The 26,277-nt window shown below is 38.1% G+C and overlaps 1 protein-coding gene across 3 annotated transcripts in view; it reads right to left on the bottom strand.

The window, feature by feature from the left end:
• LRPPRC (leucine rich pentatricopeptide repeat containing) overlaps positions 1-26,277 on the bottom strand; it is a 137,792-nt gene that overhangs the window by 72,229 nt on the left and 39,286 nt on the right. For all 3 annotated transcript variants that reach the window (XM_042456309.1, XM_042456320.1, XM_042456329.1), the window contains 10 exons: positions 25,089-25,182; positions 22,021-22,090; positions 9,924-9,951; positions 7,585-7,642; positions 6,364-6,470; positions 6,074-6,151; positions 5,695-5,748; positions 4,853-4,966; positions 3,339-3,469; positions 160-245 (listed from right to left, as the gene is read on the bottom strand). In XM_042456309.1, the coding sequence (XP_042312243.1) occupies positions 160-245; positions 3,339-3,469; positions 4,853-4,966; positions 5,695-5,748; positions 6,074-6,151; positions 6,364-6,470; positions 7,585-7,642; positions 9,924-9,951; positions 22,021-22,090; positions 25,089-25,182 (820 nt within the window). The remainder of the gene's footprint in view (positions 1-159; positions 246-3,338; positions 3,470-4,852; positions 4,967-5,694; positions 5,749-6,073; positions 6,152-6,363; positions 6,471-7,584; positions 7,643-9,923; positions 9,952-22,020; positions 22,091-25,088; positions 25,183-26,277) is intronic.

The raw sequence follows: 26,277 nt of genomic DNA, 5'->3' as shown, positions 1-26,277 counted from the left end.
CAACCATCTCTGGTTGAATTCACATGCAAATTTGTATGCAAAATGTTCAAGCACTTTGCAGAACATGATATACCATTAATATCAACTCACATTTTTATTCTAGTGGCAAAATACCTTTATTACACAACAGATATGTATACTGAAAGTAAGAGGGCTTACCATCTAGTCTGCCATATTTTCCCAAAACTTTCACCAAGGCTAAGTACTTGTTTGCATCCAGAGCAATAGATGAATCTTTTCGGCAACTAGAGTATACACAAAGAAATATATTAACTCCTTTTTGTTTCTCAAACTGGAATGTAACAATGTCATAAAATAATTTATATTAGCTTCATCAGATGTAATTAATGTAATATGTACAGAGGTGCTTACTTTGAGGTAAGTGTGGATAATCCTGAAGTATCACTCAGACACTACCAATATGAAATGATGAAAATGTTTTTTTCTTAAGACACTTTCCAGATTTCAATGGTATAATCTGGTAGCCAGTGCAAGCAGAGCTAAGGCTTTCTTCCTCTTTCCTCCTGCTTCAGCCCTCTCCAGTGCTCAAAAGCTAACTTCAGAAAGCTTCATTGTCCTCTGGAGCAGGTTTTTAGGGTGCAGGGATAGGGGACTACATAAAAGAGATCTAGTGGATCTCTATGGTGGTAGTGGATTCCAATGCATGTACACCATTGGATTTTGACCACTGAGTTGGATCCACATTTGCAAGTTTATGGGATGAAGAATGAGGAGTAAAGTGGGAGAAGGTTACTCTTGAATGTAAGGAAGAAGCATCTTGAGCAAGCAGTGCTTCAAAACATCCAAATATTTATCCTATACCTACTTAACACTCTTGTAATCTTTCTCATGATTGTTGTTTTATACTTTTCACTTTTTAAAAAACAGAATTTGAATTGCTCTGTTTCAATGCATTTTACTTAACTCACCTTTCAAGCTGTTTTATAAATCTTATATTTATTGTTATTGTTGCATGCCTTCAAGTCACTTCCAACTTATGGTGACCCCAATGCATTTTCTTGGGGATATCATGGAGTTTTCTTGGCAAGATTTGTTTAGAGGGGATTTACCATTGACTTCCTCTAAGGCTGAGTGAATGTGACTTGCCCAAGGTCATCCAGTAGGTTTCCATGGCTAAATGGGGATTTGAACCCTGGTGTCTCAGAGTCCAAGTGCAACACTTAAACAACTGTGCCATACTGGTTCTTCTATTCATTATCTTATAAAAGCTCAAGAACCAAAGTCTTATACAGTGTGCCCGTGTCATACACGGGCATACTTTATGTGGCTTTCAGCATATGCTGAAAGCCGCGCAGGGAGGAAGGGGCAGCGCATCCCATAGGGACAAATGGGGTGCACACCTGCAGTGCGAGTGCGCCGCTGTGCCACAACGTGCACGAACCCCATTCATTTAAATGGGACTCGAGCATAGGTGTTGTTTGTTTTACGCAGGAGAGTCCAGAACAGATCCCTCGTGTAAACAAAGGGCGCACTGTAATAGTCAGAGAATTTATGAAAGTTTGTTTTTATATTGTGCTGTGGTTGTGTGCCTTTAAGCTGTTTCTGACTTTGGTGACTCTAAAGTGAACCTATCATTTGTTCAGAGGAGGTTTGCCTTCCTCTGAAGCTGAAAGAATAAGACATGCCCAAGGTTCTCTAGTGGGTTTCCATGGTTGAGCGGGGATTCAAACCCTGGTCTCCAGAGTCATAGTCCAACACTATACCATGCTGATTCTCTTTTTATATTACACCTCCTGAATTCCACAGCCAAGATTGGTCACAGGCCATGGGACTTGGGAAGCTGTAGTCTAAAAAAAAGTAATATTTCCAAACTGTATAAGCTAAGCACAACGTATTTGCAAAGAGCCAGTTTCACTGTTACAGCTAACCCTCCTTGGATGTACTGCTGGTGTTCTGAAGCCATGAGGTTTAATGCATACACACATACTGAATCTATATAGAGTATCTCGACTTGACAATATTTGATTCTTCAGATTTGCCTCCAACTTCCACAACATTCAAGCAGCATGGCCAAAGACAGGGATTACAGGAGTTGTAGTACAAAACATCTGGAGCGCTGAACGTTCCTCAGCCCTGATCTATGCAATTCATTGATAAGTGAATTATAATAGAAGAAACAATGCCAAAGATTTCTTCAAGCATCTAAAGCATTTGAAGTGGCACCAAAAGGCAGTATGGAAATCCTAACTTGATAGAAATACTTTCATTCAATTACAATACTGAAACACAGTGGATCCTTGATATCCACTGGGTATGGTTCCAGGACCTCCCATGGATACCAAAATCCATGGATGCTCAAGCCCCATTAAGCACAATGGCATAGCAAAATGGTGTTCTTTATATAAAATAGAAAAATCAAGGTTTGCTTTTTGGAATACATACATATATATACAGAGAGAGACTATTTTCAAGCTGTGATTTGTTGAACCCATGGATGAAGAATCTGTCGTTAGGGAGGGCCAACTGTACAGTATTTCTTCAGTGACCAGGGCAGATGAACAATAAAATCAATGTTTAGAAAAGACTATAGCTGCATTCTTAAAACTAAATAATTACATAAATAAATATTTGGGGAAGTATCAGGGATCACATCGTAAAGGAAGTGCAGTGTTAAACCATAAGATAGCAATGTACAACAGTTAACAAAAATATTTACTATCTAATACTAAAATTTAAAAAGTAAAGAGAAAATGAGGATTCATACCTCATTTGGCTACATCATAAACAGGGCATCATAGGTTTTAGCAAGGAGCTAATTTTCACAACCTAGATATTATATCTGTAAACAGAGACTTTAAAAGGTAATGATTACAGCCGGGTTTTACTCAATAAATTGTATTGGTAATAGTTATAGTGTTTTATTGAGTGCATTTTATATGACATTGTAGTTTTAATCTTGTAATTGTTGTTTTTATTGTTGTAATCAATACAATGAAATATACATAAAATTATTATTATTTATTATTATTATTAAAATATAATGTCATTTATGAGCACTGTAACCCACTATATTGCAGATACACTACTCTCCTCAGAAACCAAAGCTAAATGCCAAGGAGGCTAGTAAGATAGTATCATAAATGGATTTATTAAAATATAACACAGAACACCATTGACAAACATGTGTGTTCAAAAGTGATTATGTAATCATGACAACTTGTTCCAACCAATCTTGAATTTCAGCAAAATATTTTTATCGGGGGGGAAAAGCTAATTAAAAATGTATGAGGGAAGGTTAATACTCAACCTACTTAATTCAATAAGGCCTATGTATCAGCATAAATCTCTGTGACATCTTTCAGTGCTGGTGTACTTACAGTTCTTCTTTCAGGTTCATTGCTTCCTCTGCATTATCATGTCGACAGCACAAATTTATTAGGGCTGCATAGCCACCAACAACCATGTCCCCTTCATATTTGGCCTTCACTTCAAGGGCTTTCTGCAAATTCTAGGAGGAGCATTGAGCAAAAGATATGAATTAGAAAAGTCTTCTGACATTTTGTATTCCATCATTTGCTGTGAAACTACATTTAGTTATGTATGCATAGCCTCTGTGATGCTTGTTAAAAGCTCATGTGCTTTATATTTGCAAAAAACAAATTACAGCTGTATTAGCAAGTGGCCTCAACTTCTCCAAGCTAAACCTCTGTTATGTAAGTGATTTATATGCTTTATTGAACATTTTACAGATGAATATAATTACTATTAAGGTTTCTTGCTTAAAAACATATTAACATTCCAAGTCAGTCATAACTTCATATTTTTAATGGGGAGGGTCATGGTAAAAGAAGTGAAGTGTTAAACCTTTAAAATCACACAAACATCTATTCTTTTATAGGTTGTTTTGTTATACATACTATAAGTTTAGAATATTGCAGTGATACCAATGCTTATAAACAGAGGTAATGTTAAAGCTTCTCCCATCACTGTTCTACTATCAAGGAACAAAAAGATGTTGAGCCTGTTTTCAGTCTAAATTTTAGTCAATTCAGAACATAAATTGTAAGGTTAACAATATTCTAGCTTGCTATAAAATCATGGGAATTATGACAATATCACACAAACAAGAAATTGGACCAAAGTCTGAAAATACACAGCAAATTGCAGACCTATACAAAAATATGAACTACAGCTGGATTCCTGCTATGAAGACAAGAGCCTCTTTATCTCAGAAAGCTTTTCTACAGCAGGAAAATGGGATTTCAATCCCCACATTAACCACCTTGTAATATTTGACTTGCAAATGACTACGCATGTATCAGTTGCTTGACAATCTAGATGTAAGAGACCAGAGCCGTGGCTTGAAAGGACATTTGGCATGTATGATAAACCTTTCACAGCTATTACTATCATTCACTTTGCAGATAACCATTAACAGACCAGAGTGATCCCAAAACATGCCATTCAAGAGGTAACTGAAATGAGTTGATTTTTTTTATTATTTAATTGCTTTTTGTACTTCAGTATGTTTTACAAGGACAAAACCAAAAACATGTTGCAAAGTGTACTTTGCCTAGTGATTCCAGAAGTTTCCGAAGGCACTGCGCAGGCGCAGTACAACCCATTTGTATGATTCGCAGAGACCACGAAGAAGAAGTCTAAATACACGTAACTACATTTGCTCATATTGATTTCTCATTATGTTTAGTTGTTCTCTATCCCTAACTCCATTCCCACTGCTGTTTACACTTACATTGCGAGCTCCCTGGGGCAATGATTTGTCTTTCCTTTTCTGTTCTGTGAGGTGCCATGTACACTGGTGTTGCTATATACACAAAATTCACTATCATTCATTTAAATGTGATACTAAATGATAATTTTTAAAAGTTACCTCTTCTGAACACAGAACCAATATAAGCTGTTTCAGAACATTTCCAACAGGTTGATCCTCAGCTTTCAGTTGTTCCAGTTTCTCCTCCAAAGCAGATGCACCAAGTCCAGCAAACTAAGGCACAAAAGACAGCAAAATAATAGAAGTGATCTTTACATTGTTCTGCGTGGGGTGGAGAATATACATTCCCTGTAACTTCTTGGTGGCACTTAAAATATAATGTAGTTTCTTTGTATTTCAAGTATGTATACACTAGGTAGGACATCTAATGCAACACCTTTGTCGCTTTCCCCTTGATACAACTACTTTGAGATGTGGATAATTTGTGGGAAGGCACAACTTGGACAAAAACCCTTTGACCTAAGCTTACAACTGTCCCAGGATTCATACTGTCTAGAACCTATTAATGGGGTTCTCCCATTGCATATTTATGGCTCATCCCACTCTAGCTTTTCATGTAGGTCTTCACAACATGTGCTAGTAATTGCCTAAAGCATATGAGTGCAAAGAGATTTGTGTATCTTTCTGTTACTGTCCAGTGTGAAATAAACACAGGTCTAAAACCATTACTGTGAGTAGCTTTGTGTTTAAATGGAGGAACTAAGTTGCAGCAATAAGCATCCCACGCCACTAAACAGTTTGTGGAAAAGCAAAAACACTAACTATATATCCTTCCTAACAGACAGATATTTTCACTAATTAATATTAGGAAATTATAAAATGAAAATTGAATGGGTGCACAATAAAATGGACAGAAAGTTTGGAAGCTAAGTATCTTTTTTGTCACCAAATAAAAATTAGATTACTAGCAAAGAAATCAAGATGATTGTCAGTGTACATACTTTTGATGCATCTCCTTGTGAAAACTTTTCTCCATCAGTCAGTACAATTACATCCTAAAATACAATGCATGTGTAAGAATGTATTTGAATATAAATCTTCCAAATAAATACAATAAACTAATTAAAAATGGAACAAATGGATGCAACAGGAATGTTTCTAAACATGCTATTAAGATTCAGGAGTCTTTCCTGTTACCTCACTTCCCCTACCCTCATACTGCGAGCTTTAAAATTCTGTATCCAAAACAAATATGCTTCAGAATTAAGCAAAATATGTTTTTAAATCACAAATCTTTTAAAGATAGCTGTGTATAGAAGGTATACACACATATTTTACACATAATTTCATAAAGAAAACATTTAATTTACCACTACAGACCTTAATTAATTCTGGAACATGGTATTTGTCCAGTAGATTGCGAATACCTCTGAAGATGTGAAAAGGGATTACTATATTCTGTACCAAGAGATAGAGAAAATTACATGAGTTTTAAAAACACAACCAAACTGAGATAATTTCTGTTAGACAAATTTCAGACGTAATTTAAGTCTCTAGCACTTGCATGTCATTGAGAAGTGGTCTGGTTGTACTTAAAAGCTGCAATTTCAAATCTAATAGATACATGTCAGACAGGACAGGCATTATGTAGCAAAAAAATGAAATGGTACCATCTTCTTCAGCTGATGGAAGTATTGTCTCAACCGCTCCTCTTTGGCCTGTACCTCTGAGTCACTCATGCTGTCAATCAAGCTATAAAGAAAATAGCCAACAGCTTCTGTGGAGGGGGGAAAAAACAAGAGAAAGCATTCCACTAAAATTACTGACACTGTCATGTTATCAAGATTAATTTATAAGAAATCATTTTGGTGTGAGATGTCACCCTGATGAGAGGCTCTGAAATGGCAACAATGATCACTGAGGCATAGAGATTATGTGGTTTGGGAGCACATATCTAACTGGTGAGTGAAAGGAATATTAATTATTTTCAAACCCAGTGACAGCTTTTCAGTATAGAATCTTTCTTCAATCTATTTTTTCCACTGCTGTGTGACAGAAGCAGTACTGCCCAAGGCCTCTCCCCACTCTGCAACCCACTACCCCAAAATAGTTGCCATAAATATTTTGTCATTCATTCAAAAGGAAATAAAGAGAGCTTCCTAAAGCGCTGTGTACACAACTCTGTATATTTCATATTATTTACAATGCTTACTGCAGCTAGTGAGTGAACGTGAACACAATAAAGAGTATTAAATGATTTTTAACAACCAGATCCAATAATCCTGTGGAGAGTTGCTTATTAGCCAATGAAAATCAAGATTAACAAAAGATGCCGTATAGCTAACAGCACTAATTTTCTTTGGCACTCAAGCATAAAATGTATAGGAGCATGAGGAAGAACTAATGAGCTTTCCATGAAAGAACCACATAGTGACATGCACTGTATTTATATTTTAAAGAATTCTCAGCAGATGTCAGCTTTTTCCAAAAGTAGTATATTTGTGACACCATACTGTTTTGATCTAAAATATTACAAAAATAATTAAAATCCATGTTTTAATACCTTTCTACAATCAAGAAATTTGCTCACATCTGCCAAAAACATATTTAAATGCTTTGATTGTATTATTAGTGTTCAATCTTCTCTATTTTACTTAACACATGAGAATGAAGAACATTTTTAATTAAAAAGGGGAAAAATCCCTAATAAAATCTGATGGAATCCATAAAATATACTGTGATCATCTGGATAAAGATTTTACCCAACATGTTTTCAAATTTCACTTTCAAAAAGAAGTAATCAGTGTTTACTGTTGTAATCCCTCAAGCCCATCATTACACAGAAGAACGGATTTGTGGATAAGTTACAATCATAGAAATTGAAACTCTACCAGTTGGTCCTGGAGGCGTCTGGCAATAACGTCCATCCTTGTACAACAGTTCTGTTATCTGTTAAGACAGAATAATCGTACATTGCAGCCAAGAGTAGCAAGCAAGGGCAAATAGTATCTGAAATTGAATTCTACAAATAATAAAGCATCCCTCCAGTAAGGTATTATTCTATGCCACATCATAGCAATTCGCTCTTTAAAAGGAAATATTTTTTTTGAAAACCTTTTTTCAAAATGTATGTATGCTGCACACCAGAATGTATATTGAAGCACAGAAATAAGAAAGTCTCTCCATGGCTGTGTTCATGTATCTTACCCATATATGTGATAAGGGAGGAACTGTTTTGAGCAACTGTTAACCACTGATGCATGGGGGTGGGGTGGTAATTAGATTTTTTTTGTATGAACATATATCAGCTAAGTATTTCAGTTTTAAAAAAAGCAACTAACAGTGCAATCTGAGTGATGCCAGGGAGAATGAAGCGGTGGGTTTACTGTTTCAGTGCAAGCCCTGTAAACGTCTGCCATGGGGTTCTCCATGTGCCCCCCCAAATTAGTTCTAGAATACAGAAGAGCCCTCTGGAGCCACTTTTGGACTGGCACAAAAGGTTTCAGAATACTGGGGAGGAGGAGGAGGACAATGTTCCATTACTACTACCAATGCAAAGCTGGATTTTGTCCCTTGTTCTTATTTGTATTTTATCGTTCACTTATTTTTTGTAGGCACAGGCCATATTTACATATTTTTATTCAACTTATTATAAAGCCTGAGGAACAACCCAAAAAAAACCCCCCAATCAATCCAGTATTTTAATTCCCTACAGATTATTTTTTTAGTGCCTACAAATTATATTCTACATTTACTTTATTGGTTCAAGCGAATGTTGTAGGAAGCCAACCAATAGCATGACAGGCACTTGAGGCTCTTTGCTTGTTTTGGTTTTTTTAATGTGAGGTGAGATTCTTAGGCTATTCTTTTTTTTCCTCTCAGCTTTCAAATATTCAGTTCTCAATGTGAATACTTAAATATCTTTGTTATAAAATGAAACATGATAGGAAGTTTAAAAAAAAATACACATAACTGACATGCCCAAGAAATAATGGATTTAGAATTTGAAAAAGTTTTTGTTGTTGTTGTTGCTGTGTGCATTCAAGTTATTTTCAACTTATGGCACTTCTAAGGCGAACCTATCACGGGGTTTTTCTTGGCAAGATTTATTCAGAGGAGCTTTGCCATTATCTTCCCCTAAGGCTGAGAGCATGTGACTTGCCCAAGGTCACCCAATGGCTGAACTAGGAATTGAACCATGGCCTCCAGAGATGGACAACAGGGTTTGCTATCTGCAGTTGCTTAAATCTGGAGGCGGCAAATCTGCAGATAAGGAGGCCCCACTGTGTAAGGGTTGGAAACAAGGTAATGTTGCAAACACTTTGGATTTGTTCTGGATCTAAACCCACACCATATTCATCAAACCCTTATGTCAGCTTGGCACTGGCATAGCTAATTACCCCCGTCTCCAATACTGCTTCTAATAGGAGGGAATTTAAATTGAAAAGATTAACCAAACTATAAACTGCAAAAATTTATTATCTTTTCCTAACATATATAATATGAACACGAATATGAACAGGAATTGTGGATCCTGGTGTTTGACTACCTTGCAAGCTGCTTAACTTATGAATGTAAATAGCCAATATATAGAAAATACTCTAAACTTACTATGTGGGTCTACTGAAGTTGTAATCCTTCCCATCCTTCACCATTTTTACACATAATTAAGAACAAGTAAGAAAAGAGAGCCAATGTGGTGTAGTGGCTGGATGGTGACTCTGGAGACCAGAGTTCAAATCCTGTCTCGGCCATGGTAACCCCCACTGGGTGACCTTGAGCAAGCCATACTCTCTCAGCCTCCAAAGATGGCAATGGCAACCCCTCCTCTGAAGAAGCTTGCCAAGAAAATCCTGTGACAGGGTGGCCATAACTTGGAAACAACTTGAAAGCACACAACAACAACAATAACAACAAAGAAAAGCTACATTGACAGAAATGGTAAGTAGCTGTTCCAGTCGCACACAGAAGGCCTTTTAAGAACTCCTTTTCAAGTGATAGTTCCCTGCACTCCCTTAGTATGAGCAGAATGGGTAGCAATTCCAAGGTGGAATATGGATAAATCATGGGGTAACTTAAATATGTACCTGGCAAGTTGCAAGCATAAATTACATCATTCCCTCCCTCCCTCTCTCTCTCTCTCTATATATATATATATATGCATTTGGAAAACATATTTTGAACCCAAAGCATTTAAAATACTTATTTCAGTTTTGCAGCCTTCTCTTACCTTACTCCAAAGATCTACATCACCAGACCTGTAGATGGCAGCAGAGGATAATAAATAAAAGACAGTAATAAGTTTACCTTAATTTAGTCTTTTCTTTTAAAAAGAAAATTGTATACATATATATGACAGGACATTTGTATAGGTGAGGAATATTTTTCAAAATACATATATTGGCACAGATTTAATTTTACATCATGATGTTACAATATGCATAATAGCACATATACACCTGGCTATGTTTAGAGGTTATCACCTCAATATATTTCAGTGCCTTTCCAGCTTGTGTTTATAAATAGGTTTGAAAATAAAATAGCAATACAGTCATCCCTCCATATTTGCGGCTTTGATATTTGCGGATGTGATTACTCACGGATTTCATTAATATGTTCTCTCTAGGACTGTCTAGGTCATCCAGTGCAACTCTGTGTTCAACTTTAACTAAAAGTTGCACTGAAATATCATTTGTAGCTACTCCAGTGCCATTCTATGGTCAGTGTATGTTGGACATTGACCACAGTGTTGCACTGAAGGGCCTAGAGATTCCTAGAGAGGTGTCCTCTCAGGTAAAAACAGTGTTTTTGTTATTTGTGGTTTTTCCATATTCACTGGGGTCTTGTTCCCCTAACCCTAGCGAATATGGAGGGACAACTGTATACAGTTGGCCCTCTGCATCCATGTATTCAAGCATCCACAACTTGAAAACATAAGCCTTGATTTTGCCATTTTATATAAGGGACACCATTTTACTACACCATTGTATGTAATGGAACTTGAGCATCAATGGATTTTGGTATCCACGGGAGATCCTAGTATCAAACCCTTACCAAGGGCCCACTGTATGTGCACAGTCAATTCATACCCAAAAAGCATATTGGCCTAAGGTTAAGGCTCTTCATATCTCTGAATGTCTACCAACAACGGGTCTTTGTATGGTTAACCATGACAGTAATTTGGAATTTGAGCTTGCATTTAGATTTTCACCTGACTTGAGTAAGGAACTCAAATAATGATTTCATGATGGAGAAAATAATGTACTCCCCAACATGCTCACGACCATTTCCTTAAAAATAATGCTAAATGGTCTTATTAATTTGCATGACTAATCATGTTAATATGTGGTTAACCATTCCACACATTAAACGTGGATGCATGTATCGTACTTCACTTGTCCTCTTAAAGGTTTTCAGGACAAGAATACGACTTAACCTATCTGCATATCTTAATTCAGACAGTATTTTTAATTAAGACAGGGGTAGGCAACCTGCGGCCTGCGGGCCGGATGCGGCCCGGCGAGGCCTTGGGACTGGCCCCAGCCCGGTCCTGCCGCCGATTGCCGCCGGGGCCTTTGGTGTCTTGTGCGAGGGGCATAGTGGGGCAATTGTCTATAGAAGCCCCAGAAACATGCATTTATCTTAACATTTTTTAAAAAATCAGCAATTTTTTTGTGTGTCCTCCATTTTTTTATTTAAAAAGTGCCCTCCATTTGGAAATTTTGTCCTACATTTGTCCCGGGTTATTTATTTATTTATTTATTTATTTATTTTAAAAAATTATTTATTTTTTTTTGGCTTCGGACCCCCAGTTGTCTGAGGGACAGCAACCCGGCCCCCCGGCTTAAAAGGGTTGCCTACCCCTGAATTAAGATATATCACATATACAATCCCTTCCTTCTTTCTAAATATAGTATTGAGATATTGCAACAGGTTGAAAGAGGAAGAGTTCATACATTTTAAAATAAAACACTTATGGCAGCTTTATGAAATACTATATGCATAGCAGCTCTTAAAAATCCAACCCTCAGAAAGCACAAAAACTTTGTCATGATCAACATCCCTGTCTCACATACTTCCAGCACAAAAAGGTCTTACAGTGAAAATTGCAGATAAAAACTGAAGTTACTTCCATCTTAGAAGAATAAGGATAATTTGTCATATCACATGAAGCAGTTGATCCACAATTACTAGTTAGAAACAGTACGCTGCAAACCAGTGTGGATCTCTGGAACTGTAGCTATCCTTGGAAGTAGGGAGCTAAAGGCTGACTGCTAAACTGGCTCAACTGATCAAACATAACACAGACCATTATCACCATATTAGGCAGTGGCCAAAAGGAAATGCCATAGGGCATTGCCTTTCTGGTGTCCAGATGGTGGCTAAGGATCATAAAAGTACAAAACAGAGCCTGAGGTAGAGATGTTCAAGCTGATACTGAGAACAACCAACTGGAAGACAATAGATTGGGACTTTGCTATTTGGAGTTTCTACCTACAACAAAGGTAAAACCTTTTTTAAGATTTGGGATTACATTTGGCATGTTTTACCAAAACACCACCTAAAATTTTCCTAATGTAAAAGCGTGGAGGCTTTTCTTGAGAGACAAAGGGGCTGTGATTTCACAAAGGATGGAAGTATCTGGGATCTCAGAAGAACAATCCTTTTACACTGCTAGTGGAATTCAAATTATATCCTAGACTATGGAATGCTTTGTTCCCAGTGCCACATAGCTAAAAGGATGAGGGAGCTGCTTGCTTATATATCCCTCCAAAGAACAACACACCAACAATACTTGAGACAAATGCAAGCCTGTGACTAACTTTGTCATTCTGTTGTTGTTTTCTCCTGTAGGAATTTTAACAGGAGAAGCAAGTGGAGCTTTGAAAGCTTGCATCATGTATTTTGTGCATTTTGGTTAGCCGATCCACTGTTTTGTGGATTTTGTACTTTGCTTTATGGTTAACATAGCTACCTCTGAATATGCAACTGGAAGGAAGTGAAGAGTTGTATTTGTGTCATGTGCTGGGTTGTTGTATGCCAGAATCCCAATAATGTGTTTAGAGAACTCAACTTGGCTGGGTATTATATAGGGTTATTATTCAAAATAATGTGGATAAATCAGCTGACAGTGGGAGGGACAGCTAGGAGACCAGAGTGGTGAAAGCACAACCTGGTGCTATCTAGTTGCTGTACGACTCTGCGTAAGTGTGTATAAGGCTATACTGGACTGATCAAATACTCAGCTTTGCACACATTGTAAATCACTCTCTGGTGACTGATAAATTGTTACTGAGCTGTTAGCTGTGTATTCTCTATTTATTGTTCTTGAAGAGTCTGTTTTACTTGTGCACTAATATGAGCTGTCTGGGGCAGAGGAAAATATGATGATGGTAGGGCAAGGTGTCATCACAGAGGAAGGGGAGATGCTTAATGCCCGTCTTACTTTCTATTCACCTTGCCAACCCAAGTAACTTGGAGAGTGAACCAAATCGCCCAGAAAATCTCACCTTGCTCCTGTGTAATGTCAGATCAGTTAAAAATAAAGTAACATCTAATCTATGATATCCTTAGAAGGAAATCAATGTGGCATGCTTTACAGAAACTTGGTGGGGAGATGGTAGTGACCAGACATGGGTGCAGGTTCTTCCAGCAGGGTACTGTTTTAGTCAGCTAGTGACAGAAATGATTGGGGAGGAGCTGTGGTCTATAAAGATGATTTTAACCTGACCAGACTGGCTCTTAGGAAACTGAATCATATTAAATGCATGTATGAGTCTGAAGACAAGGGTTACACTGGGGATTTTCTTAGTGTACCAGCCACCCTGTGCTTATCAGACTCCCTAGCTGACTTCATGGAACTGATCTTGGAGCTGGTGTTGGAATTGGCGTTTGAGTCACCCAGACTCAACATCCCATTTGTCAGGAGCAGTCTGTCATGAGCAGTGTGGGAGTTCATGGCATCCATGACAAACATGAGCCTATTCCAATAGGCCTCAGAACCCAAACATTCATCAGGTCACATCTTTTATGCTGTTTCCAATTCTGAGCTTATGGATCTGTGGGCAGAGATGGATAATACCTCAGCATTGCCATGGACAGATAATTTTCTAGTCGGAATTACTAGACATACTTGTGCATAAGTCAATCTCATGTACAGGTCAATGACAGATTTGGAGACAAAATTATGGATTTGATATGACCTGTGGATAAGCCGAGGGTAACATTTTGGAGCTGCCCCCTTGGCACAACCTGCTGGAAAAGATTTAATAGCTGAATACACACCCTGAACTTAAAACTGCATTAAAGAACAGTCTCTTCTGGTAGGCCTATTGAAATGATTTATTTTATTTAGTTAGTTATTTAGTTATTTATATCCCGCCCTTCAGCCCTAATGGCTCTCAGGGCGGCTTACAATTATTACAATTACAATTGATGATGATAATGATATGATGAATCACTGAGGTCAATCATATCTGCAAAATCTGTTTCTGACACTGATTTTGCCAGTACTCCTAGAGCATATAAGCTGTAACAATGTCAAAACCCAGCCTTATCTATTTCCAGTGACACTTTAATGGTATAGTAGGTGTGAATGTTTAAATTAGCAGGAAATGTTAATAGATCGATTCTCTCTGAATACATTCAATCCTTTTAAAAAGATTAAAAAATAGTGCTATCAATGAGACTAAACCAGTTTGAGTCTCAAGAACTAACTGGGCAGCCTTAGAAAAGGCATTCTCTCTCAGCCTTGGTTCCCTCTGCCCCAGCCATCTGCAGTCTGGTGTTTAGCAATGCTAGCTAACTGTAGAAGATTGTTGTTAAGGATTACAACTACTTCACATGTATGAAATGAATTAAATACTTGGAGCTGTTATATAAAAACACAACTGTTGTAACTGATTGTAAAATTATGTTTTATGCAAAATGCTTTTTGTCTACTGATAAGGAGACACATATGCACAGAAGAGAGAGAGAGAGAGGGAGGAAGGGAGGGAAACTGACTGATAATCATAAGTACTGAACTGCATGCCTATTTCAAGTTTTACAAATTAATTCCAAGTTTGATGATGCTCCACTGAAGTATACTGATCAAGTAAGAACTGGGCTCTTTCTGTCACATCTGTGGGCTACTTGTAGTGCTAGAATAAAAGAGAAGGCTTTGTTCGACCAGGAATGCTGCAGAAGTCTGGATTGCTTAACTACTACTGCACCTGTATATGTATTGCAAACCAAACCATTTATGGACCCCAGTATTTGTGGTGGGGTCATGCGTCCTGTACATTACAGAAAGACTCATCAGTGGGTACATGTACAAGGATGTGGAACATATGTGGCTTTTCAAGGTTTTTTTGCACTCAGACATGGGCAACCAAGGAAAAACATGTCATCAAAATTTGGCAGAAAAAGGCTATAAGATGTTTTGAAGTGGCATAAAATGTTGTTATTATTATTATTATTAACCTTTATTTATAAAGCGCTGTAAATTTACACAGCGCTGTACATACAATCTTTTTAACTGGACAGTTCTCTGCCCTCAGGCTTACAATCTAAAAAGACATGACACAAAAGGCAAAGGGAATGGTGGTGGGGAAGGGGCCTTTCTAGTAGGATAATACATATAAAATACATAGCAATACAGGAACTGATTCAATAAAACAGACAACAAAAGAACAACAAAAAGCAAGTGACAATTATGCAATGCCTGGGAACGCTTCTCTGAACAGGATGGTCTTCAGCTCTGTTTTGAAGCTGGTTAAAGAAGAGATGGCTCTTGTTTGTGGGGGAAGAAGGTTCCAGGAGTGAGGGGCAGCGAGTGAAAAGGGGCGAATCCTAGGTGGGGCAGAGGAAATCCTGGGCTGGGACAGCAGACCTTGACTACCAGAACGGAGGGCCTTAGTGGGAAGGTGAGGAGAAATAAGGTCTGATAAGTAAGGAGGGGCCAGTCCATGGAGGGCTTTAAATGTCGACAGCAGGAGCTTATACTGAATGCGGAAAGGGAGGGGGAGCCAGTGAAGGGATGCCAACACAGGAGAGATGTGGTCAGAGCGGTGGGTGGATGTGATAATGCGTGCAGCTGAATGCTGGACAGAGATTAAAGGATGGAGGTGAGAAAGAGGAAGCCCAGCCAGGAGGACGTTACAGTAATCGAGTCGTGAGACCACTAGGGCATGGACCAGGATCTTGGCAGTAGAGGTGGAGCGATATGGTCGGATTTTGGCAATATTGTACAAAAAGAATCTACAAGCCTTGGCTGTGGTCTGGATCTGAGGGATACACGACAGAGAAGAGTCAAAGATAAAACCAAGACTGCGGGCTTGCTGGACTGGTTGAATAGAAATGTTGTCCACAGAGACAGAAAAGGAGTGTGGAAGGGTGGACTTAGGAGGGAAGACAAGAAGCTCCGTCTTGGATGTTTGCTTAAAGACGTTTTACTGATGTTTAGTGATATGTCCATAACAGGTCCAGGGCAGGAATGGGGAGATAATGCAATGGTTCAAGAAAGACACAGTAAACTGTATTTCCATGGTTAATTAAATGAACAGAAAACCTACAATCTGGAAATTAATCTCGCATTCTAGTGTTGTTTATATTATTTGATAAATACTTTCCAGATCTTTCATCCTCTTTAAAACATACTAATACAGTAGTTTTTCCTGTTATATTATGTGATAAGAACAGTATTTCTAAAAGGTATTTATTTAAGCTTTTACTGCCTCAAGCATACTAACTTGAACGTGAGCCAAGCAGAGATCTACAGAGGAAACAAAATGCAGCTACCAAGCTTGGATGACTTTTCCATGGCAGGTTCAGCTATGAATTGACAAGCAACTGATCTGACACATCAATTCAATGACATCAAAATAGTTCACAGCAAATATTCTCAGGCTGCCACTCCAGAGTGGCAAGATTAGTCACAAAACTAAAACAAACAATGTTCTTCCCAGAGGAGCCCAGTCAGGTGTGTCTTCCTGTGAGGTTCTTTGAGCTTAAAAATTCAAACCTGAATTTTGGATTGTATGATGTTCAAGGCTTCTCACTCTCTATTATCTCTTTTTGAATCTCAAACAAGCCCAAGCAAAAACGCAACAAATTGTCCCACTCAGAAGAACATAATATGGCCAACACCTTTGCGTCAGCTTGCTTCCTTCAGCATCTTCCAACTCCACCTCTGTCTCTCCTAGACTACACTCCACCACTTTTTCCATCTCCATGAGCCCAAAGAGAAAATCAAATTAATCTCAAGAGTCCTGTCAGGACAAACATCCTTCCTAGAGCTAGGAAGATTTTACATTTCATCAGAGAACAATAAGGTTTCAGGAACCACTCAAGCTGAGTCCAGAGGTTGCACTGGTGGAGCCCTATTTGGACAGTGGTTAAATAATAATAATAATTAATAATTTGTTTTATTTATATACCGCTATTCCAAAGATCATAGCGGTGAACAGCAAGTAAGCTAATTAGCAAGTAAGCTAATTTGCCCCCAACAGTCTGGGTACTCATTTTAGCGACCTCGGAAGGATGCAAGCCTGAGTCGAGCTTGGGCCCTTTTGCTGGTCTTGAACTCGCAACCTTGTGGTCTTGAGTGAATGGCTGCAGTACAGGCATTTAACCACTGCGCCACCAGGTACTGCAGTCACAACATTCAATCCTAGAGAGCTCCCAAGGTCCACTCAGCCTTTCATTATTTTGTAGGTCGGTAAAATGAGTATCCACTTGTCGGGGGCAATTGGCTTACACACTGTAAACCGCTTAGGGAGTGCTAGTTCACTGATAAGCGGTATAGAAATGTACTTGCTATTGCTCCTTCCCACCTCTGCTCTACATGGCAGACAATTCACTGTTTATGACAGTTCCTTTCCTACAGTGGACCTCAAAATGAAGTACAAAGCTTAGGCATCTTAGGGATGATAAGAGGGAAAGAAAAGACACAGTGACACTCACACACACCACAAACTACATGGAGGCTCTGTAAAAAATAATAATTATCCATGTAATATCTGGTTAGGCATGTGGGCAAAAAGAGGCAGGAAATTTCTTTTAACTTAACTTAATAGAAATATATTAACTTACCCATGAGCTACATTATAGGGACATTAATATTTTCCATTCACATAAAAGAACAATTCATATTTCAAATTACTATTGTTAACAGTAGTCAATTATAGTTTAATGAACAAATCCATTAACAAACCACAGTTTATGACTGGCCATGGTTTGAAATGGGTTGTAAATCTTGGTTGCACCTTGTGTAGTTTCATTGAAGTTAGGGAGCCAAAGGGTTATGGCCATCTTTCCTAACACCGCTTTCAATGGTACTAAAACTGGCATTTTTTCTTGTAGATAACAGCTTCTTGTAGAGAACACAATCTTCTCCTGCTTCATGAAGAACTTAGAGAAAGAAAGTATGTGTCTTTTCGAGGTATGTTTTTTACTGCATAAATCCAGCAAAGTGTTTGCTTAAGGGTATCCTGGAAAAAGCTGAACCCCCCCCCCACCACCACCGAAAGAAGTGATTTTAGAAACAACGGTGGATTTCTAGAAGAATCCCTTGGAAGAACATTTCACAGTCTTGTAATCTTAAAATGCTTAGATTATAACCCTCAACATCCGGAGCATCAACCATGCTGACTGAGCTGATGCCCAACTGTAATTTAGAACATCTAGAGGGCACCAATTCCTTAAAGACATCAGATCCACTTGATCTTGGAAACTAAGCAGGGTCAACCCTAGTTAATACTTGGATGGAAAACCACCAACAAATATCAGGTGCTGTAGCCTATATTCCAGAGGAAGGAACTGGCAAAACCATCTCTGAGTTGGTTTTGAAAGAAAATCCTATGAAATTCATGGGGTTGCCATGGGTTGACACAACTTGAGGACATACACATACATGGAGGGTGCCAAGTTCAAGAAACTGATCTAAAGGAAAGAAAAGAGAAACAACCTCTTTTACTTTCCCGAATTTTACTTATAGGCATGGAAAGGAAGAATATATACCACTGAGGCATTTGTCAGGTCAGGTATCTGCCTTCTGCTAGAAGAAAGTGGGGGAATATCTCAATGTATGAAGAGAACTGACCAGGACACTGCCAGTTCATCTTAAAAACTGTAATAATCCTCAGTAAGAGAAATATAAGATTCTTCTCCAGAAAACACACAGAGGTTAAAGTGGAGGTGCTTTTTTTCAAAAAAAGGTGTCACTCCAATAGTGATCAGCAAGTACATTCTGAACTAGAAGAGGTGAAAAGTTATGCAAGCATCTAGGGCACCAGAAGCTTTCAGATGTGCAGAGTTAGCTGTACTTGTCACTTCTCCAGTGTTTATCTCTTTGAGTGGTGATGTTATGCACTTACAAAACAGCTGCCAAAACTCTTATAGATTATTTCTGGAATGAGGAAGTATCTCACAAGTGACAAACAACATTTATGCATATGGTCTGAATTTAAAGTTCAAGGTGCTCAGTGACACAATGACACAGTGTATACCAAATTAATATTTGGGGGATTTGCTACTGCTTCACACAAGACATTAATTTCATGAAATATCGTCCTTGTCAGAATCTACCAGAATCTTTTTTCTCTCTGAACACCAAACTCCTTCTCCATTAACAGAATCTCTCCCAACAGATTCCAAGCAGAATGGTATCGCCCCACTAATTTGAAAGCACAAGAGGAAATAAATGAACACATTGAAAAATGTGGAGCCTAAAAAGCCATCTTCATCATTACTTATTGTTTTTCAATCAGAAGAAGCATTAGGAAAAGAGGTTCTTCATTTTAAAGATGTTCACTTTTTATTTTATCCCAGACAAAAAAGAAAACCACTGATTTATGTATTTTGATTAAAAGGTTTTACATGCAAATCTAAAAAAAGTTAGGTAAATATATTTAAAAGATGTAAAAGTGGCTTTTATGAATATAAATAACATAAAAGTTTAAATTGCATCCTCCAAAACACTTTGAAATACTGTGAAGATGCACCGTGCATCACTTACAAAAAAAACTTAAAATCACTGAACTGAAAGCAACCAGACGGGCTATGTACTCAAACTTTCTGGCAGTGCAGGACTCCACCCCAAATTACAATTCACAAGTAGGCATCCAACCTCTAATTAAGACAAGCTCACTACCTTCAGAAGTCGTCTATCACACTGTTCAACAGCTTTTATCATCAGGAAGTTCTTCCTAATGTTTAACTAGAATCTCTTTTCATGCAATTTGAATCCAGTGGTTCATATCTTAAACTCTGAAGTAGAAGAAATGAAGTTTGCTCCACCTTTTGCATGTGGCTCTTCATATCTTTGAAGATGCTCATCATTTCACCTCTCAAACCTCACTTCACCTGGCCAAACAAACCACAATTCCCTCTACCACTTCTCATAGGTTCAAGACTTTTTATCATCTTGGACACTTCACTCTGGACATATTTCAGCTTGTAAATATACTTCTTGAACTACATTGACCAGAACTTCAAAGGCAGAGCTGTGTTAGTCTGGATCAGTATGCAAAGGGATCTTGTAGTAACTATGAAACTAATTGAGAGAACAAAAGAAAGATGTTAGCATAAGCTTTTTTAGACTACTTCCTCAGATGCATCATGTGCAATTGGTAATTATCAAGGTCTCAGGTGTATCTGAGAAAGCAGACATAAGTATACAAAAGCTTATGCTATAAACTTCTTTCTTTCTCCTAGTGAGTCTCAAAGGTGCTAGAAGATCCCTTTGCCCAGAACTTCCTTATTTTCACTGAAAAGACTACCGGTCTACCTGGTTTTTTCCCCTCCATAGTATACTGATCTCCACGTTTTGCTAAATGTGGCATGACACAAATGCGAAAACATCATGTTTTCTAAGTTATACTGAACAAATATATTATACACCCATAAGAGCTGGAAAGTTGAAATGATCAGATACTCGCTACCATGAGACCATAGTGTGCAGACTGTTTTCAAAAACAGAAGTTTTAGAAATAAATGGTAAGAAACCTAACTCATGGTACGAAATGCATTTCGAATGCTATAATCAAATTTCCTATGACCCAAATAAATAAATAAATAAATAAATAAATAAAAAATTTAAAACCCTCCACACATCTCCCTATATATGCCAAACCTGAATGCTGCCTTGCTTTCTTTCTAGAATGCTGGCTTTGTTAGAACAGCACACTGTCAAAATTTGTTCTCTCTCTCTTTGAGCAACCAGCACTCTAATATGAAGAAGGTAAAAGTTTCTTCTTTGACATGATTGTTGAGTTGTGTCCAACTGTAGGGGGTGGTGCTCATCTTTGTTACTAAGCCAAGAGAGTCAGCGTTGTCAAAGACACCTCTGTGGATTACTGTATGTGGCCAGGATGATTGCACAGAACACTGTTACTCTAATATGATACATGCTTCAAAAGAGACATCATATGAGTTTGCTAATCATGAGATAAGGTTCTAAATCTTTGTTCTTATATTAAAATGAGATGTTGGAGACACACACCTCTTCTAGGAGGTCAAATTTATGTTAAACGCTAAATCCATTTGTTATGCTCAACTAAAGTAAACCCACTGAATACTTGTAAGCCCAACTGATTCAAAGTGTCTACTGTTGTTAGGACAAACATAAAGACATAAAATTCCTGCACAACTCTAATCTAAGGACTAGCTAGCTTAATGCAGGGGCTAAAAGAACAGACTGTAACAGGAGGCATTGCAGGCTCAATTGTAAATTCAGCTATAAACATATGAGGTGACTTTAGGCAACTTCAACCTCAATGAATCATTAACAATATGGAAATATCATTGAGGCACACTTTTCAGGGCTCTTGTAACCATTATTGTGATGATATGCACAAAGCAATGAAATACTGAATATGTAAATCGTAAGCATGCTTAAAAACATCACTTCTCGTTAAGTTTTGATTCATGGAACCCAATATGGTTGTGCCATAAAAAATTTAAAAATTTCACCCTACACTCCCCATAGGTTAGGGTTCATTTTGTCTGTTAGGAAAACAGGTAGAATGGCACTGTACTGCTTTCCACAGCAACAGAGATAGAGTATATCAGGAATGGGAAAACTGATTCTCCAAATGTTGTTTGACCTCAGTTACTGGTATATCCTCTGCTGGTCTAGATGTTCTCCTGCATGTTCCTTTCCTACAGTGGGCCTGAAAGCTGGAGAGTCACAACCTGTCTGACTTCTGAGATTTCAAGAAATTAAAAGACTAAGATCTACTTTATTTATAAACAAAACAAAACACAGAGACATGCCCTAAATATAATGGAAGCTAAATATTAGGGACTAAGATCATCGTAAATACAGGACCTTCAAAAACTCTTACCTTTTGAATCCAAGGATTAGGCTGCCTCTAAACTGCATGTGATCCAGAGATGGCATATTTTCAGAAGACACTGCAAAGGTAAATAAAATAACTTAGAATTTGTTGACCCTTACTTCTATAAAAAGCATTAATGAAACCATCAGTATCAAATGATAGTTATTTAAAGTGATTATATTTAATAAAAGCATCTTTCATATTAATATACAATCTTCTAATAACAATGTGTGTGGATGGGTTGCTAAAAGACTATCTTTGTTCAACCAATAGAAACAGAAAAAAAAGGAATACTCTGGAATTAATCAGCTTTGCTTTATAGTACTTCTTGGGAGTTTCTGTCAATAATCTGAGAGCGCACAGCTACTACATACCCATTGTTTCTGAAATGTGATCACTTACTAAGTTAAGGTGTCAATCTCAAGCTGTATAGATACCTGTAAAGCGTCAATCAACTCTCAGTAAATTATCTAGCAAGCTAAATTGCTTCAACTTAGGGAACTCTGATATATCAAAAGCTTTAGGTATGACTAAAAAATCCCATGCAGCATGGGACAGCTGGGGGAAAGGAGAGAGGTTAGGCTAAGTGAAAGCCTGGAATGAAGCACCAAAGGAGCTGGTTCACAGAAGGAAGAAATGCATGAACACAACGCTTGTTCTCAGTAAACTGTAGTTCATGAAGCTAGTATAGATCACCAAATTTGGTCACTGCATGGCTCTAATAAACCAACAGTTCTCCAGGATTTTTAGCATTTAAAATGCCTTTGACCCTATGTCTCCAAAATGCATGCAAAACAATCTCAACAGTTCAGATCACTTCTTCTGTGCCAATGTTAATGTTTACAAGCATGGAGAACATGTAAAAAAATAGATAGCCATCCAATTTTCATACACTGATTGTGCAGAAACAGGTACACTATTTTTTTCATATACCAGGGTAAGAAAGATGTCAGCTCTAGAGCAGCCCTTTATTTGAGCCGACGTAGATGAGAATCTCATTTGGTGCCTGGAATCGACTGTCTGCCTGATATGGCCCTGAAACTGAAACACACACCCAGTGCTTCCAGTGAAATATTTGTAAATCTCTGATGAAATTTCTCTTTTTTAAAAAGCAAAAGATAATAATTCAAACCTAAGCTCAAAAGTTTTTGTTATACACACATACAAACCCAAAAGGAAAAAAATCAACTATGCTATATCTGTATGCTCAGCTGCTGCTGAAAGTCAGCAACCTGGTTTCCTTAGCAACAAAGAAGACAGACAAAAATCAAAAGCAGATGACAATGAAGTGGAATGAAATGGTATGATAAAGGGGAAACAGATGCTCTTATGCATGCTGTTTTGTGCGCCGAGATTCCTTGACTGATGCTTCAGAGTTTATATAGATTATAGGACACTGGATGAAGAATCAATAACCCTTGATAAAAACATGTGTTAATTGGCTGTCTTCCCCTTCACGAACTGCACTACAACATCAAGCTTTAATTAAATATTTTAATATCACACCCCTGTTTAAAATGAGTACTGGCAAACATGCCAATTTACTGATGCAATAGCTTAATCCAGGCACTAACATTTTAGACATTTTCTAAAGCTTGACTTGTTTTCACTTCCAAAGAATACTAAAAAGAAGTATGAATTAATGAGTTTTTGGTTTAAAGATGTTTGAGTTTGTCGGAGATCTTTACCAACACATTTCTCAACTTTAAATGCAATGACATAACTCTCATCCTGTAGGGTTTTTTTTTTAACTTTACAGTTTTATAGCTAACAGAGAAAATCCAGCTGATTCTGCTTACTATAAGTTCAACACTTCTGGTAATGCTAGAAATATTGAATATTCTGACTTATCCCAAGAATGGCTACTCTATTACATTGTCAGAGGTGTGTAGAATCTGAGATGAACTTCTAGAACAGATAATCAGGAATGGGAAAGGAAAAGCTTGAGATAACTGTTCATTTACTAGGCACTATGTATATGATTTAGGAGCAGAATGGGAACAGTACAAGGTACATCATATAGGAGTCCTGAATCAGTATATATTCCTGTTCCAGAAATATATATGGACTATATCAGGAGTGGGCAACCTGCGGCCCATGGGCCGGATGCGGCCCGGCGAGGCCTTGGGACCGACCCCAGCCCAGTCCTGCCGCCAATTGCCGCCAGAGCCTTTGGCCTCTCACGCGCAGGGGCAAGGGGGGCAATTGTCTATAGATGCCTCAGAAACATACATTTTTTAAAAAAAATCAGCATTTTTTGCGTGTCCTCCACTTTTTTTAAAAAAAAGTGTCCACCATTTGAAAATGCGGTCCTACATTTGTCCCGGTTTATTTATTTATTTAAATTTTTAAAAAATTATTTAATTATTTATTTTTTGGCTTCGGCCCCCCAGTTGTCGATTGGACAGCAACCCGGCCCTCGGCTCAAAAAGGTTGCCTACCCCTGGACTATATCATCCATACATATTTCACAGTGGACACAGGTTAACACAGAAGATTTAGTTAATATTGGTTATGTTACAAGCATTAAATCTGTAGTAAATCCCACAAAGATTGAAATGAGCTACTATATGAGCTGATAAAACCACATTGGCAACAAATGTGAATTTGTACTAGTGGAAACGATGCTCATTTAAAGCAACCAACCAAGTCTAGCACAAAAGCACTAGCAGTAGAGCATACTTTAGGACATGGATGGTGACCCTTTTAGGGACCAAGTGCCCAAATTAAAAGACCTTTCAGCATCGGGTGTTACCTGATGCCAGGGGCAGGATTTCCAGAGGGGGGACAGGAATTATGGGGCAAGATTTCTTCCCCCCTCCCAGGGTTTCAGCTGCCTCTCCAGAGACAACTAAAAGCCCAGGGGGATGAGGGGAGAAGAAGATGAAGAAGCAGATGCTTATCCTCCTCTTCCCCCACCCCCTGGGCAGCTGCACCTCCAGATACTTCCAGTGTAATATGTGAAATTATAAACTAAATTTTCAGTCCTTAACACTAGCGCCCATAAATATCAGCCTTACAAAATTATCAGCTCTATGTATTCAGATAATAATGCCAAGAGCAAGGATACTTACTTAATGCGAAAACATTATCTAGCCTTCCATTCACAGCTTCATGCCTGATTTCTGCTGCAGAGAATGCATTAATTTCAATAGGACAGCCCCTTTCCTATAGGGGAAAAATAATAGAGTGATGAAACACAGCAACACCTGAAAAAGTAATCTGATTAAGAGACCAACTACAAGTTTTAGATCCAAAACACACTGCAGAAATAATCCAGTTTCAGACTCCATTAACTGCCCTGGCTCAATGTGAGGGAATTGTGGGAACTGTAGTTTTGTGAGACATTTTGCCTTCTCTATCAGAGAGCTCTGGTGCCACAATAAACTACAATTCCCAGGATTCCCTAGCACTGAGCAAGGGCTGTTAAAGCAGTCTGCAGTGTGTTTTGGATCTTAATGTTGGTATGTCCTAAAAATCTATCCTGATCTATAACAAAAAAAAAAAAAACAAAAAAATAAAAAAAATAAAAAATAAAAAAAAAATCCAAAATCTAGATAGGCAATGTTTTTATAAGGACTAAACAAAATAAACAATTAATACAGAAGACTTTGAAACCTCTATCTCTCTTTATTACTTTAAATATACAGTTCCACTTGCTTTTAATAATGACTGTTTGAATATTTTAAATTGTTATATTTTTAATGTATAACCCACCTTGAGATTCAGTCTTAGGAAAAAGACAAGATGTAAATAAAGTTAACAACAAGAACAACTTCTCAAGAAAACAAGGAAGGGGTGTGGCTAGAAAAAGGTTTTAAACAAACCTAATTTCCAACAAAAAACATTTTGGCAAATTTCTGCTGGACAAGAGGTATATGGGCCAAATGGATGAAGATAATGGATTATGCGCCTATAATGTATAAACATTCTACTTCTGTAATGGTGAACCTATGGCACGCGTACCATGGGTCCACGACACCATTTTCGCCCGCATGGGCCAAGGCGAAGGTGGAACAGGCACATGCACACCCATGCCTCTCCGAGACAGCTGGAGACCATGAAAAAGGAAGAGGGGGAGGAGCGACTGTGCACGTCAGTAGCTCCTCCCCAGAGACCTTTCCTAGCCTCTAACTGTCTTTGCAAGGCCATTCCTGACCCCCAGCTGCCTCCGGAGGACAGCTGGGGGTCAGGAAGGCTCCCACTCCTCCTCCCCTCCATGGGCCATTCCTGATCCCCAGCTGCCTCCTCAGGAAGTCCCAC

The sequence above is a fragment of the Sceloporus undulatus genome, chromosome 1 (assembly GCF_019175285.1).
Source record: "Sceloporus undulatus isolate JIND9_A2432 ecotype Alabama chromosome 1, SceUnd_v1.1, whole genome shotgun sequence".
NCBI classification, from domain to species: Eukaryota; Metazoa; Chordata; class Lepidosauria; order Squamata; family Phrynosomatidae; genus Sceloporus; species Sceloporus undulatus.
Note: the sequence above shows the minus strand (reverse complement) of the source record. Positions and strands in the feature narration are given on the sequence as shown.